This window comes from Dipodomys ordii, unplaced genomic scaffold (genome assembly GCF_000151885.1).
Source record: "Dipodomys ordii isolate 6190 unplaced genomic scaffold, Dord_2.0 Scaffold33, whole genome shotgun sequence".
In the NCBI taxonomy this organism is placed as follows: domain Eukaryota; kingdom Metazoa; phylum Chordata; class Mammalia; order Rodentia; family Heteromyidae; genus Dipodomys; species Dipodomys ordii.
The window spans coordinates 8,876,194-8,892,881 of NW_012267249.1; the positions used below are offsets into that span (position 1 = coordinate 8,876,194).

General features: G+C 35.3%; 1 protein-coding gene across 2 annotated transcripts in view; it reads right to left on the reverse strand.

The window, feature by feature from the left end:
• Positions 1–16,688, reverse strand: part of Spata6 (spermatogenesis associated 6) — a 62,787-nt gene that overhangs the window by 33,733 nt on the left and 12,366 nt on the right. For both annotated transcript variants that reach the window (XM_013016741.1, XM_013016740.1), the window contains exons 2-3: positions 12,681–12,818; positions 10,937–10,985 (exon numbers count right to left, since the gene is read on the reverse strand). In XM_013016741.1, coding sequence (XP_012872195.1) covers positions 10,937–10,985; positions 12,681–12,818 — 187 coding nt within the window. The remainder of the gene's footprint in view (positions 1–10,936; positions 10,986–12,680; positions 12,819–16,688) is intronic.

Genomic DNA, 16,688 nt, shown 5'->3' on the forward strand with positions numbered 1-16,688 from the left:
CGGCTTTTTTCTTTTTGCTTATGTGGTGCTGAGGAATTGAACCCAGGGCCTCAGGCATGCAAGGCAAGCGCTCTACCACTGAGCCACCTTCCCAGCCCCGTAAGCAGTATATTTCTAAATGTAAGACCAAAAAGTACAAAATCTTAGAAGAAAACATAGGACAAAAGTTTGATATGACTTTGAATTTAACAATGGTTTCTTGGATAAGATATCAGAGGTGGAGGTAACAAAGGAATATCTAGAAAAATTGGACTAAATAAAGGTTTAAAAATTACACCAAAAGGTATTACCAACAGAGTAAAAAGTATACAAAGGATAAAGTGAAGTATTTGCAAAACATGTATCTGAAGAGATTAATATTCAGAATGTATAGAAAACTAAGATAAGAAAAAACAAAGAGCCAAATTTTAAAATGGACTTGATAGACATTTCTGAAAAGAAGACACTCAAATCTCTGATAAACACATAAAAAATACTCTCATCATGAACCAGGATATGAAAAAGAAACTTGTCCACCCATGTTCCTTGCCACTCAATTCACAGTGCCAAGATATGGATACAGCCCAGATGCACCACAATAACTGAATGGATAGAGAAAAATATACTATCTATATACAATGAAAATTTATATAGCCATTAGAAAGGGTAAAATAATGTCATTCACAGGGAAATGGATGGATCAAATCATGTCAGGTAAGTTAAGCCAAGATCAAAGAGACAAATGGCACATGTTCTCCCCAATATGTGGAAGTTAGATATAAAACACAATGGGATTATTCAGAATTCTAGATATCACATACAGTATGAACAAAAGAGGACAGTCTTAAGAGAAAATCATGAAGTTGTAAAACCCAAACACCTCTTCATATGTATATAAAACATTGTATATATAAAATTGAACTCCAAGGATAAGGAAACAGAGGATCTTTTCTTAATTTCTCTTTTCATTTTCTGATGAATCTGTATTGTTTACCCAATGCATAGTGTATATGTGTGCATATCTGGGGAAGATGGGGGAACGGTACAGAAACTGTGGAAAGCAGTTGAAAAACCGCAGCAGCAGAGCCCACTGACTACACTGGACATTGACAATGACCATATAGCAAGAGGGTCGAGATGGGAGGGAGGGAATGGAAGAGAATGGGGGAACAGGAAGGAAATGTACTAATTACTTGACATACATAAAGGTAACCCTCCTGTATATCACCTCTAAAACAACAATAAAGTAGTAAAAAACAAACAAACAAACATTCTCAACTGCATTAAGGATTAGGGGAATGAATGAAGATTCAAACAAAAATAAGATACCCCCCTCATATCCATTAGGATATTTACTAATGAAATTTTAAAACCAAAAACAGCAAAGGCTGGTGACCAGATAGTCACGTGTACAGTTGACTGTAATGTAAAATGGCAAGCTGCAATGGAAAACAGTATGGCAATTCCTAAGAAAAAGGGGAAAAAAATTGTGATAGTACTAGGATTTGAACTAAGGATGCCTCAGGACCATGATCCTCCTACCTCTGCTTCCTATATAGCTGAAACTAGAGAAATGCATTACAACATAGCCTTGAAAAATGAAAAACAGAATTTCTATATGATCCGGCAATACCACTTCTGGGAACATACATAAAGGAGCCAAAAGGAGGCACTCAGATGTTTGCACACCATATTCACAGCAACTTATCTGTAATAGGTAAAAGGTAGAAGCAACCTTATTAACACTGACAAATAGATGGGCAAAAACTGCTATAAATACACCAAGGAATATAATTCATTCTTTAAAAAGAAGAAAATTCTGACATATGTTACAAATGAATCTTCAGAATGTCCTTCACATTCTGCTCTGTAACATAAACCAGTCAAAAAAGGTCAAATACCATATGATTCTACCAATATGAGACACAATGTCAGAATCATAGAGATAGAAAGCAGAATTGTGGTTGCCAGGGGTATAAGGAAGGGAGAAATAAGGTTATTATTTAAGGGGTGTAGAGTTACAGTTCTACCAGATGAAAAGTTATAAAGTTATGGTGTCAATTGTTGCACAGTATTAAATACCACTGTATTAAATACCACTGAAGTGTATACTTAAAATGATTTAAGATGGCAAATGTTATGCTACCTATATTTTACCACAATAAAAAAAAAAGTCAGAGAGAAAGCCTTCAATTATTAAGGGAAAAGCTTTATTGAGAACAAGTGCTGCTGGAAACTGAAGATTAAGTTGATACAAATTTCATCTTACTGGATTGTATAATGCAATTAATCTCATCTTAACAAAGCTGCCCTTTATAACTAGGGACAATTATCTTCCTTCCTATATAAAAACTCTCATTTACATGGATAATTTTTAGTGTAAATTACAAACTAGAGACAGACTACAACACTCCAGAAATACTAGTATACAGTATACCAAATCAAAAACCTTCAGGAAATATCTCAAAAGAAAGGGCCAGAATGTTGGGTATTTTTTGGTGGTGGTGATGGTGGTGGTGGTAGTGGTTATGGGGCTTGAACTCTGGGCCTGAGCACTTTCCCTGAACTCTTTTTGTTCAAGACTAGTGCTCTACCACGTTAAGTCACAGCTCTACTTCTGGCGTTTTTGGTGGTTAACTGGACAAACTAATAGGCTTTCCAAATCAGCCTGGCTTCAAGGCATGATCCTCAGATTTCAGTCTTCTGAGTAGCTAGGATTACAAATGTGAGCCACCAGTGCCCAGGCTCAAACTATTGCTAACCCTTTGTACCAGCAGGAAAAATTGCTATAATAATTTCCTCTAAATGTCTATTTACATGCTTATAAAATAACTTGGTGTGGGGCTGGGAAGGTGGCTCAGTGGTAGAGTGCTTGCTTTGCATGCATGAGGCCCTGGGTTCGTTTCCTCAGCACCACATAGGCAGAAAAAGCCAGAAGTGGTGCTGTGTCTCAAGAAGAGCTAAGGGGCAGTGCCCAGACCCAGAGTTCAGGCCCCACGACTGGCAAAAAAAAGCAAAAACAAAAACAAAAAATGTATAAAATGCTATAGCAATGTAGGAGAACCTACTAAAATTTAAAATGCATATGTCTTTGGTAATGTTAAAGAATATATTCAAAGTACAAAGTATTATATAAAAATTTCTAGTTATTTGAAGGAATGTATGAGGTATTTCTGGTTGAACAATATATTTTCAATTTTTTAAGTTCACTAACATAATTAAAAATAAATTGCTTGTATCATAAATTTTAAAAAATAACTTGGTTAGAATGTATTTGTAGATTTAAAATATGAATCCTGAATCCTATAAGTTCTTGTGAAGATTGAGTCAGAGATACTCACATTCATTGACTTTGAAGGACTTATTCTCACCTTCAAATCCACACCTAAAAGTACTTTAAATATCCCAAACACCAGGTAAGCATTAATTCATAAAAACTAAAAATCAGTGGCTCTAATGAAACTGCCACTTTTCCCTATAGGCAAGGAGCCTATTGGGCCACCTACTAATCTACTGCTACATAAATAATGATTGTGTCTCCTCTTTATCTAAATGTTAAAGGAATGGGCTCAGAACACCTATCTATTTTAAAGTCTCAAACACAAAGTATGTTCCTAATCAAAGGCTTATAACACTAAAAACAGGTTCCTCTCAACAGGATAGCTCCAAGGGTCATGAAAATAGTAATGAAAGGCAGTTATATGATACATTTATATTTTATTTAACTCTTTAGATATCAAAGGCCTAGTATGTGCCAAGTGCAGTTACATGCTCTAGAGATACAGCTGTGAACGAAATAGGAAAAGTATTTTTAACAGGACAAAATAAAAAATAAATAACACCATGAGGGATAAAAAGGAACACCCTTCACCTCTTTCTGCCCTGCATATTATCCTTTTTATATCTTTTGTTTTGGCAGAACAATTAGCTACTTGTTAGCTTAAACTTCTAAAGACATAAAGGGAAAAGACGCATAGTTCTGAGGTTCTACTCAAGATGGCAGCCACAGCTCTTTGGGCCTCTTGTGAAGACAGCACGTATGGCATAAGCATGTAGCATGTAACAGTGGTGATCTCATGAGCCAGAAAGTGGATGAGAAGTCCCACAATCCCTTTCAAGGCCACACAGCCTAGTGACCTAAGGATTGAAAAGGTTCCACCTCCTTCTAATAGTGTCACAATGGGGACCACCCCCAGCACATGACATTCAACAGGCAAAGTATAGCAATAACTTCTAGCTATCAAAATATCCATATATAGAGAGAGAGAAGATATGAGACACTAAAGTAATGAGATACTGAAGTACTGGCAAATAGAGAAGCTAGTTTACACATTACATGTGTTAGTAAGAAATGGCCTTTCTGAATATGATGATAAATTTGTGCAGTGACTAGAAATAGTGGAAAACCCAAGACACATGTTTGTCTAGATGAACAGGGAGTAAACTTGTGGTAGTTTGTGTAATATGTGTATATGTGTATGTATGTACATGTGGAAAAAATCTGTAAATGTTCAGTAAGAAAAGCTGAAGAGAAAAAGGTTATGAATAGGCTAATAGAAAAGTTTATGGAGTAGAAAACTTTCATTGCCTTCCTTGTCCAAAAATGGTGCATGTCTAATTTTATCCTGATAAGTATTAAAACATCTTTTCAAGAGAATGCCTTCTATATAAATTGCCCTACTATAGCTTTAAATATAATTGACAATATATTTCATACATATTAACATGTATTTCCCTGAAGCTCCTAAGCGAACTACCTGCAAGCAAATCCTTCCCCCTGCAATATTTATTCTGAGCCTTCTAGTGGCCAAGGCTATATTTAAAGGCCAAATGAAGTTTTACAGAATAATCAAGATTAAATTCAATAATGACTTAGGGATACAAATTGCTACCCAGAATGTAATATGATACAAAACTTGACATATATAAAAGGAGAAGGAAAAGAATAATCATTGTTATAAGTGTAGATAACCATTTCCTAGTGATTGATAAAATAAACCTCACTCAAAAATAAAGTCAGACTAGAAAAGACTTGAATATTATCAGCTTCCTTGATATAAATGATACATATAGATGCCATATAATAATATTTTAACTAACAACAAACTGGTTACATTAGATTATAATTAAGATGAAAGTTTCCAATCCCCTAGTACGTGTGTGTGTGTGTGTGTGTGTGTGTGTGTGTGTGTGTGTGTGTGTGTGTGTACATCCCAGTCCTTGGGTACAGTCCCTGAGCTGCTTTTGCTCAAGACTAGAGCTCTACCACTTAAACCACAACCCTACTTTTGGGTTTTTTGAGAACTTTATTGGAGATGAGTCTCACAGAGTTTCTGGCCTGAGTTGGCTTTGAACTGCACTCCTCAGATCTCAGCCTCCTGAGTAGCTAGGGTTATAGGCATGAGCCAACAGTGCTTGGTGCAATTCCCTACTATTTTTACTGTGAGTTTTCTATGTTAAGGTACTTAACATTGTGTCACAGTTGCCTACAGTATTCAGAGCAATAATGTGTAGCCTGGAAGGCTATAAGACTAGGCTATCTTATAGCCTAGGTGTATGGTAGGCTATACCATACAGGGTTGTGTAAGCATGCTTTATGATGTTCATATAATGTGAAAACATTTATCTTGTGTTCTTCAGGATGTATCCCTGTCATTAAGAGATAAATGACTATAAACAGACAAGAAATAACTCACTAATGTTACAAAAGTACATTTTGTGTCATATATTCTTAGATAATTTGCAAACACAGACTTTAATGTAGAATATAAATAATTATCAATAAATCTAAAAGAACTGAAATTCTATAAATTATGTTCTGATGTCACAACAGTATTGAAACAGAATTGGCATTAGAAAGAAATCTAGGAAGCCCCCAAATGTGTGGAAATAAAATATATATTTTTTAATCCAAAGGTCAAAGAAATAACATTAAAAAAAAGAAAAAACTGCCATCTTGAAATTAATGACAACAAACCAGGTGCCTGTGACTCAAGTTTGTAATCCTTACTGCTCAGAAGGCTGAGATGTGAAAAAGTGAAAGGCTGAGGTTCTAGTCCAGCACAGGCAGAAACTACCCAGAAAAAAAAAAAAAAAGCTGAGCTGAATGTGTGCCTTAAGTGGTAGAAAGCTATCAAGTGAGCAAAGCTAACCCTGAGTTCAAACTCTGATACTAACAAACAAGGAAGGCAGGCAGGCAGACAAGTGGGAGGGAGGGAGGAAGAGAGGGAAGGAGAAAGGGAAGGAAGAAGGAAGGAAGGAAAGAAGGAAGGAAATAGGATGACACAGGAAGAAAGAAAGAAAAAAAGGAGAAAGAAAAAAAGAAATTAATGGAAACAAGACTCAATATTTATGAAATACAGCATAATCAGTGAAAAGAGAAAATTACAGCTTTAAAAATTCGTTTTTAAACGGAATCACTAACTACAATCACTCATCTAGGCTTCTGTGTCAAGATGCTAGAAAAGACTAAATTATCCAGTAAGTAGAAGGAAGAATAAAGATCAAATTAAACATCAGGGAAATACAAATAAAATAACAGAAAAATCAAAACAAAAACTTGGTTCTTAAAAATTATTAACAAATTTGATAAAACTTTAGACTAAACCATTCACAAGAAAACTACAAATTACCAAAATCTGGAAAGAAAGAACATCATTACTAACCCTGACAAAATTAAAAGAAACATAAGATGAAATGAACAACTTCAAGTAAACTTCTTAGAGGAATTGAACAAATTCATATAAATATATAAATATCTAAGCTAACTTCAGAAGAGAAAGGCATAAAAAAATTAGATAGTAATTTAAAATCTTCTCACTGAGAAAAGCCCAGGCCCAGATCACTTCACAAGGCAATTCTAGTAGATGTTTAAAAGTAATATAAATTCTATACGATTTCTTCTTAGAGGCCAATAATGCCTACATAACAAAACAATAAAAATCAAATTACAAAACTATAGACCATAAAATCATTAGCAAAATTTATCAAACAATCCAGGAAAATATAAGAAGAATTATATAGCATTACCCAGGAGTTAAAGATTAATATTAGAATATATATCAGTATGCTACACCATATTAGTAAAATAAAGGAGTACATGATCATTTTGACAAACCAAAATCTGGCAGAAGATATTTATAAAACATATTCTTCGTATAGGACTTAGATGACAAAGAAAAACCTTTAAAACCTATTATGAACACAAATAATCCAATTCAAGAATGTGCAAAAGATGTGAATAAACATTTACAAGATCAGATAAATGAATGACTTAGCAAGCACTATGTTAAAAAGAGAATGACATTATCAAGCTCTGGGACTGATGGGGAAAAGCACTGTTGGTTTGAATGTAAAATGCTATTAATAACTTTAAAAAACATTTTGGCAGCTTCTTAAAATTTTAAATATATATTCAGCATACAACCTAGCACACACATCCACACATTTATATCAACATTGTTTATAAAAACCAAATAATCCAAACAGCCACTGAATAGTCAATGAAAGAAAAATGTTCTACAAAATAGTTCTATTTGGTGATTAACAAAAGAATGAATTGTTCACATATGGAATAATATGAAGGATCCTCAGATACATTACTTTAGATGATAGAAGTCAGAGAGAAAATACTGTATATAATATGCAGCCTTTATATGAATTTTCTAGGAAATACAAGTCTATAGAAATTTACAAAAATCAGTGGAGATAAGGACTAACTGCAGATAGATATAAAGGGAATTTTTGGGATAACAGAAATATTGTGACCTGAATAGTTATAATGGCTCAATACTGGGTATGTTTTCTAAAAGTCATTTAACTATAGTTACAATGGGTAAATGTTATGATATGTAGATCATACCTTACTAAAGCTATGAAATAAATAAATGAAGGGCCAAAGGGAGTGACATACTTATGCTGCCTTTTCTATAGGTAACAGATTTCAGAAGAACCAAAATATAGATAATAAAATTTTCCTTTATAAAATTCCAGCTACTAAATTTTAAAATGACAATATATAAAACCAATAATTTTGTGATGGCCCTAATGAAAAGATGGCTCTCAGGGGTTGCTAAAGCTATTAGGAAAAAAGTTTATTGGAAATTTATAATGCAGGAACGAGGCTTATGCCTGAAACTAAATCATCAATCTTAGCAGTGCTAAAGATAAGCACACATTTTATACCACTTGACAAGACACATTATATACAGGGCACCAACTGTCAAGGATGATTTACAAACAACAAAATAAAATAATCTTGAACCTAAGCAAACTTAAAAGCCTAATTAGCATCTTCTAATTAGCATCTGGTGCCCCATGCCTGTAATTCTAGCTACTCAGGAGGCTGAGATCTGAGGACAGCATCTTGGGCAGGAAAGTCTAGGAGACTCTTATCTCCAATTAACCAGCAAAAAAGCTAGAAGTAGAGTTGTGGCACAAGTGTAGAGTGCTATCCTGAGCAAAGTATAATTGACTTTGTGAAGAGTGTAAATAGTATAATTCTTTTTCTTTTTTTTTTTTGTTGGTCATAGGGCTGAAACTCTGTGCCTGAGCACTGTCCCTCAGCTCTTCAGCTCAAGGCAAGCCTTCTACCACTTGAACTACAGCCCCACTTCTGGCTTTTCTGGTGGTTTATTGGAGATAAGAGTTTCACGGAGTTTCCTGCCTGGGCTGGCTTTGAACTGCAATCCTCAGATCTCAGCCTCCTGAGTAGCTAGGATTATAGGCGTGAGCCACCAGCACCTGGCTCAAATAGTATAATTCTTTAGAAAGACTAAGTCAAAACCCAACAAAATAAGTACCAAGAAATAGGTACTTGCAAGGAGTTGGTGTGGGGTATGGAGAGAAGGGTGGAAAAATGAATGGAAGAAGGGAGTAGAATGCATTCAACAATGTGTTATATATACTACAGAATAGAGAAAAATAAGGAAAGGGTAGTGAAGATGTTGAAGGGTTGGCACAGAACAAGATATATTGTATACACAAACTGCTTTGTTAAATGACAAAAGAAATTCAATAGATAACCTCAAAATTAAGAAAAATGAGGGAAGGGGTATGTGAGAATGTTGAGAGGGTGACATTGATCAAGAGGCATTGTGTTCATGAACTGTTCAATGCCAACTGTTTTGTAAAACTACTTAAATAAAAAAATATTCGAAAAAAGAGTGTAGGGACAGCACTTAAGCCTTTAGTTCAAAGCACAAGGGCTGGCACCAAAAAAATAAAAGTCAAACAAAAAAGTAGGAGACATTATTACAGAAAGGCAACTAAAGAGATAAATAGTCATACATAATACTTGTTTCAAATCTTGCCTGGGTTGTGATTTTAAGAAACTATCTTTAAAAAGGCATTTGGGGAACAACTGAGGTAATCTGAATAATGACTAACTATTTGATTTTATTAAGGAATTTTTAATTTTGTGATACTAAAGTGATTGCTTAATATTTTATGAAGCCTTTACCTGCTAAAGGTATTTGCAATAGAATGACAAAGTTTGCTTTTAAATAACCCAATAACTTTTTCAAAATAGGGTCTCACTATGTAGCATAGGCTATCCTTGGCTTCATGATCTGCCTGACTCAGCCTTCCTTGTGTGCCGGGATTTTAGGTGTCTACCCCCACACCTAACTTTCCAGAACCTGTTTTATGTGAGCCAGGGTGAACATGATGTGAGACTACCACTCTACTTTTAGTGCTCTTTTAGTATTAGAAAAGGTTACTAGACAAAGATGTAAAGATAGAGGAAGTGAAGTAAATGAAGAGAGACCTCCAAATTCATGACAAAGATTTGAAATAAAAACTGATGTGAAAATCATGAGTAATCACATATCATGTGTAATATATGAAGTCAAGTCTTTGTAGAGTATCATATAAAGACAGAACAGAAATGAATGAAAAACGCCAGAGAGAGTAAAACGATAGAGTATCATCATTTAAACATGTGGCAGAGAAAGTAGACTATCACTTGTTTCATAGAGACCCAAGAGAAAAACTGAATCAGGGAAATGAAGAAACAAACACTAACCACTAAGCATTCTGCTTGTAATTCTAAAATTTCAAATTAAATAGGAAACAACACATTTTGTTTCTTTTTACAGAAGAATTTCAAAAGAAAATAAATTACTGTCTTTTCTCTGAGATACCTGGTTTCTCACATAATGAATAACATACTCAGAGCATATTAAAATTCATATATTCCTTAACATCTGCGCAGGGTAACCTACCTAGTGTGCTACCATGAAAGTGCTTTATCAGGTGCCAGAACAGCTTTAACCAATTAGATGTGGCATTTGCCTCAAAAGATTCTCTGGAGACATCACTAACCTGAAAGCCCCATGGGCCTGTTTCCTCCCTACATGATTCGATTCTAGTACAGCACATGGTTCCATGCTTCCACTTTGCTAGAGTTTCAACAGAGCAGGAACCAGAGTACACTTCACCACTGCTGTTACAAGTAGTTGTATCATTTGTATCTGATTCTAGTACTTTGAAGACATTACTGTTATCCAAAGCCTTGAAAATTTATCTCTCTAAAGTAATTTATAAATAATGAAAGTCATACAAAAATGAAAAAACATAGGTACTGTAAATTAGTATTACTTTAATCTTCTATTAGTTTCCTACTTTACTTAAAGACTTAGTTTTATTTTCAGGGCAAAGTCCTGTCTACCAGGAATTTTTATCCTTAGAACATTTCTACAGTATATTTCCTAATAAAATTTGAAATAAGTCTTATTTTCCATAGACCAAAACAGAAAGATAAATACTTTTCAGTAATTTTTTAAAAAATTCTTTCCAGGTATATTCTGAAATTCAAGAAGTATAAAAAAATTTAGCTCAAGAGTTCTGAAGTTCTAGTATATCCTTTTGAACTTTTATTCAACCAAGTATTAAATAATGTAGAGTTGATAAATTCTAAGATCTTTTAAAATAAAGAATTAAAAAGTTAAAAACTTACACTCAAGCTGTGCAACCACATCTCCAGGGTCTACTGCTTCAGGAAACACCTGATGTGGGAGCAGAAGGAAGGGGTATAAGTGAAGAAGGAAGGAAAGGAAGATGTAATGACTTTTCTTCTGAAATCTCACATTCCCCGAATATCGTTCCTTTCCCAGCCAAACTTACGGTGTTAGCAAGAACTGTCCATTCCTCTCTGCATGCCATGATGCCATGATTACTATTTTTTAAATTTTATTGTAAAGATGATATAAATCAGGTAATGCGTATATTTCTTTTTGAACAGTGCTACCCTCTCCCTCATTCTCTCCCAGTTTTTCCCCATCTCGACTTCCCTCTCCCCCCAGTTGTATAGTTCATTTCCAACATAGTGTCTAGTGAGTATCACTGCTGAATTGGTTCACTCTTTGTCCCACTGTTTCTGTGCTTCCTCTTTTCTTCCCCAAATCAGATAAACTTACATACAAGAAAAAGTGACAAATGAAAATAAACAAAAGAAAAAAAGAACTTTAAATAGTACAATAAAAAACCCTCTTGTTTCCATTTCTTGGAGTTCATTTCAATAAGCATCTTTTTATATGATCATAGGCTCACAATTGAGCTTTTGTGATCCTCTCCTAAGAATATCCTCCTTTGTTCTCACTGTATGAGTGCTTCCTCAAAGAACAATCCAATTAATAAGTGTGCTAAAGACTTAAAGAGAGACTTCTCAGAAGACGACATAAGAATAGCCAATAGACACATAGATATTCTACATCTCCGGCCATAAAAAAAAATGCAAATTGAAACAACATTGAGATTTTACCTCACCCTAGTTAGAATGGCCATTATCAAGAAAACTAACAATAACAGATGCTGGTGGGGATGTGGCCAAAAGAGAATGCTACTATAAATTTTATAGCTGGTTCTGCCTCCTCTCCAATCCCATCTGTTAGAACTCTTTTCTTTATTAGTTACCATGATCATATTGGCCTTCTTGGTGTTCTCTTAAGTCAGCAAGATTATTCCTAACAAATATAAAGGCTTTTATATTTGCTATCCCTCTACTTTCAATGCCTTCCTCTTAGACCCTTCAAATAATTGATAGCCTCACTTAGGCTCTGTTTAAGTGTTACTGTTTTCTCTGACCATTCTTCAAAATCTCTCTAACCTCCTTGATCTCCTTTAATTCTCTTTATGCACCTATCAAGCTCTAAATGGAGAACATTTTTCCTTGTTTAGCATAGGTCTTCAGCTGTAAATAGTGCTCTGTCCTATGGCATAGAGGAGGTACTAGGTAATTATGAGGAGGAAATAGGTAGGAAAGATGAAAGTGAATTAATAACACCCAAAGCAACAATTTGGGTAGAAAACAAAGGAAAAAGTATGACAGAAACAAGAACTACAAGGTAGTCATAAACAAGATGTGGCATACTCTTACTTCTTAATGTCTTCTTTTCTTGTGTGAAAATTGTAATTCAGAATTCAAGGTAAATTGCTTTACATAAAGCCCACTAAGACAATGATGGAAACAAGCTTATTTACCAAGAAAAAGGCAACTGATTCAGTGCATAGTATAATGTATATTTATTCTGAAACTTCTCCGTTTACAATTTTGGATTAATCCAAAGCATGGAGTCAGCAAATTTCTAATAATTTGTTTACATAAAAATTTGTCCAATGATAAGGTTGGCTTTTACTAAAAAACTGGAGTCACTTGGCTTTTGTGTTTGTTTGCTAATACTTGGTCCAATATTTGAACTTACCTTTTCAAATACCATTCTGGCATTGAAGACCAGTGGAAAAGTGGCTGGGACACATTGTGTCTTTTTATACTGGCCAAACACACAGATGCTAAGGTAGATGTCCTCCTTGTCTTTCAGCACCACTCCTGGACAAGTTACCTGAAATAAATCAAGTGGATATTACTGCTTTATAAAAATTCTGTGAACTGTCCTACCAATATAACTCATCAAATATTACATAAAAAGAGAGGTCTGGCACTCAAATGGAAATACAAAGAGAAAGAGAAAGAGAGAAGTCTACTGTTCATAGAATTTACTTTAAATGCCTTGATAATTTCCATTCCTTTGAGAAAGCTACACTTTTCCATTGGGTTATTTGTGCCACATTTGAAACACTATGTACTTGTTCTTGAGACAGACATTAATCATTTTAAGCAGTCAGTCTTAGGCTCCAATTTTGCTGAATTGCTGATATAAAGTTATTCAGCATCATTTAATCACAAAGAATTAACACTCAGCAGAAATACAACATCATATTAGAGAACAAAAAATTGCAGATGAAAAGGACAAATCTGATCTTCATCACCCTAAATAGAAATTTATAGATAATATGCTCAAAAGCAACATGACAAAAATTCAAACCTGGTGAATTGAAAGTGTCTTGCTTAATATAGTACTTTTAAATATTAAATAGTACTTAACTGCCTTATTATGATTTGACAGAAAGCAGAGGCAGAAAATCTGCACTTTCTATGTAATCCATAGCCCTTTCTTCAATCCCTGCCATATTCTACTGTCAATGGTCAATACCCTAATGGGATCTTAAATGGTCCCCAAAATTTGAGTCTAACATAGTAACATTAATATAAGTCTTGGAACGGGAAACTGTTCAAAAAGAAATGTACTGACTACGTGACTTATGCAATTGTAACCCATTTGTACATTACCTTTACACTAACAATAAAAATAAATAAAATATGTCCCATCCCCTAACAACATACTGAAATATATGGAAGCTGGGCATAATGAAAAGTGCCTATAATTCCAGCACTCAGAAGGCTGAAGCAGGAGGATTAAAAAGTCCAACACCAGTTTGTACTACACATCAAGTTTGAGGCTACTCAGGTCAATATTTTACAACTCTCTTAAGGTGAGATTATTATCCAGATTCATTTTAATGAAATAAATATACCTCACTTTCTGTTTGATTATAAAGTCCCTGACAAAAGAAATTCTATTTTCTTTATCATTTATATCCAAAGATATGGGTTTTCATGATTAAGAAGGGTAGAGATTGTCTAGTACATCTCCAGATATTTTATAGAGAGAAACAATAAATACTCCCAAGGAGTATTTTCTGTTTGATTATAAAGTCCCTGACAAAAGAAATTCTATTTTCTTTATCATTTATATCCAAAGATATGGGTTTTCATGATTAAGAAGGGTAGAGATTGTCTAGTACATCTCCAGATATTTTATAGAGAGAAACAATAAATACTCCCAAGGAAGTTTAGGTGATCTACTAACTTAAGATCACAAAGTGAATGAGCCATAATATTAAGGAAGATATCTGAAGTGCTTAGAGCATTGACTGACTCATCAATAGTACTCAATACCATTATTGCTAGAATAAATTATCTGCCATCTTATCTGACTATTGCATTCAATAAGTGACTAAGACTTTCTGCCCCTTGTACATAGCAGTTAAGATATTGTTGAGTATTTACATTTTTACCATATTTTCTACCTTTCCATTATGTTCACAACTGATCACAAACATCGAGGTTCTCAGCAAATCCTAGTGCATCAGGTCCAGTTCTTACTACATACCATTAAGGACAAAACTATCAGAGTCCCTCTAAATCTACCATTCCAGAGTAGCTGCTATCCACTGATACCAACAGCTATGGTTAGTCCAAATTCAGTTGAGCTACAAATGTAAAATACATACTGAGTTTTGAAGATGTGGTATAAAATGCAGGTAAATATCTCAAAAATTTTGTATTAATTATTTATTGAATGACAATATTTTAATATATTGATTTCAGTAAAAAGTATCATTTACAATTAATTTCTTCTACTTCTTTTAACTTTTTATGTCAGCCTAGAAAATTTCAAATTGCATCTTCGGTTCAAATTTGAGACTCTGAGCATACCTCTATTGGACAAAGCTAATCTATTTATGATCACTGAGGACTGGTCTTTTTCCAATTTCTAACACAGGCTAGAAACAAGATGTTTTTCTCATCTACACTGCTAAAAATTCTTCCATTATTAAAAAAAAAACCTCAGCAGCTTTACAGAAAGCAAGAAAAGAGAATTTTAAATCAGAGAGGAAACGTAGAAAATAATAAGCAAGGTGGTTAACTGAAGTCCTATTCTCGGTAATTTAAAAGGCTATAAACATGTTCAGAGTTGTTCTTACAGCCAGAAATGAGCTAGAAAGCTGTGTTCTCCCACTGTTAGCTGATATTAAAGCTCTGGGTAAGTTGGAAGTAGAGACTGAGTTTGGCAACTGCCTACAGGGGCACAAAAAGCATGCCCCCAAATGTACACAGAGATCTTTAGCAAAAGCTAAAGTTCAGGGCATTTATTTTATTTTATGTATCTATTTGTGCCAATCCTGGGGCCTGAACTTAGGGTCTGGGGCCTGCCTCTGAGCTTTTATGCTCAAAGCTAGTGATCTACCACTTGAGCCACAGCTATACTTCTGGGTGTTTGGTGTGGTTACTTGCAGATTTTCCTGCCTGGTTTGGCTTCAAACCACAATCCTCAAATCTCAACCTCTAGAGTAGCTAGGATTAGGGCACAAGGCACTGGCATTCAACTTGGGTTGTGTTCTTTAAGGAAATGTTAAGCCCAACTGAAAGAAAGTCATGATTAGTGCAGACAATCTTGCCACAATCCCTTTTTTTGGTTACATAATCAGGCTGTTCGGTTGACTTTCTGAACAGCCAGAAGATATTATCTGTGTTGCAACAGTGTCAATAAAGGCTTCTCTATTCTTCCTTGCCTACTTCTGACTGTCATGGATAGTGAGGAGGCTGAGCTGGTAATATCAACAACAGAAAGAGAAAAACCTGTAGCTTGCACATGTGAGGGTGTTGGCAAGGCAGCTGCCTCCCTCCCTACAAAACAGGAAGTGACAAGCAGCTCTCACAACAGTGGAGACTGTCATGAGGAGTGAAGGCCAATAAGCCACAGTCAAGAATCCATGGCAAGCCAGGAGCCGGTGGCTCACACCTGTAATTCTAGCTACTCAGGAGGCTGAGACATGAGGATCCTGGTTCCAAGCCAGCCTGGGCAAGAAAGCCCATGAGACTCTTATCTCCAACAAGCCACTGAAAACCAGAAGTGACACTGTGCCTCAAGTGATAGAGCACTGGCCTTGAGCTGAAGAGCACAGAGACAGAGCCCAGGCCCAGAGTTTAAGCCCCACCACCGGCCAAAAAAAAAAAAATCCATGGCAGCAGAGATGTCAGCAAAAGAAGCTAAAGTAAAACTGGTATCAGCTGATCAGGGTGAGCCATGTAAGGCACTTTCTACTGTGAGACCTTGCCAGAGACATGAAAGAGCTGACACACTTCCTGCTTCAGGTCCTGAGGCTGAGGCACAAGAGAGCTGTCAATTTCAGATGCCACAACTGGGGAGGCCCAAGAACTGTGACGCTGAGGAGCACCTCACAGTAGGTGCCACTGCCTCTTGTCATCCACTGCCTTGGCTTACCAAAAGAACACCCCACCAAGTGCCCTGAATCACGAGCAAAGCTTTTTCTTGCTTACCCACAATTTCTATCAGGGCACAGCAGGATTCCAGTCAACTGGTTTGTGACAAATATGACTTGAAGACATAAAGTTAACTGAGCAAAGACTGGTAGCCAGACATGGCAAAGAATATATTTGCACCACTAGTTCAAAAGTGACTAAACAGAAAAGAAATACCGCTACCAATAACAGACAATGATACACATGGGATATGGGGGACGTCTGATTTTCAGAGTTCTTTACTATATTATTTTAAATGCCAAGT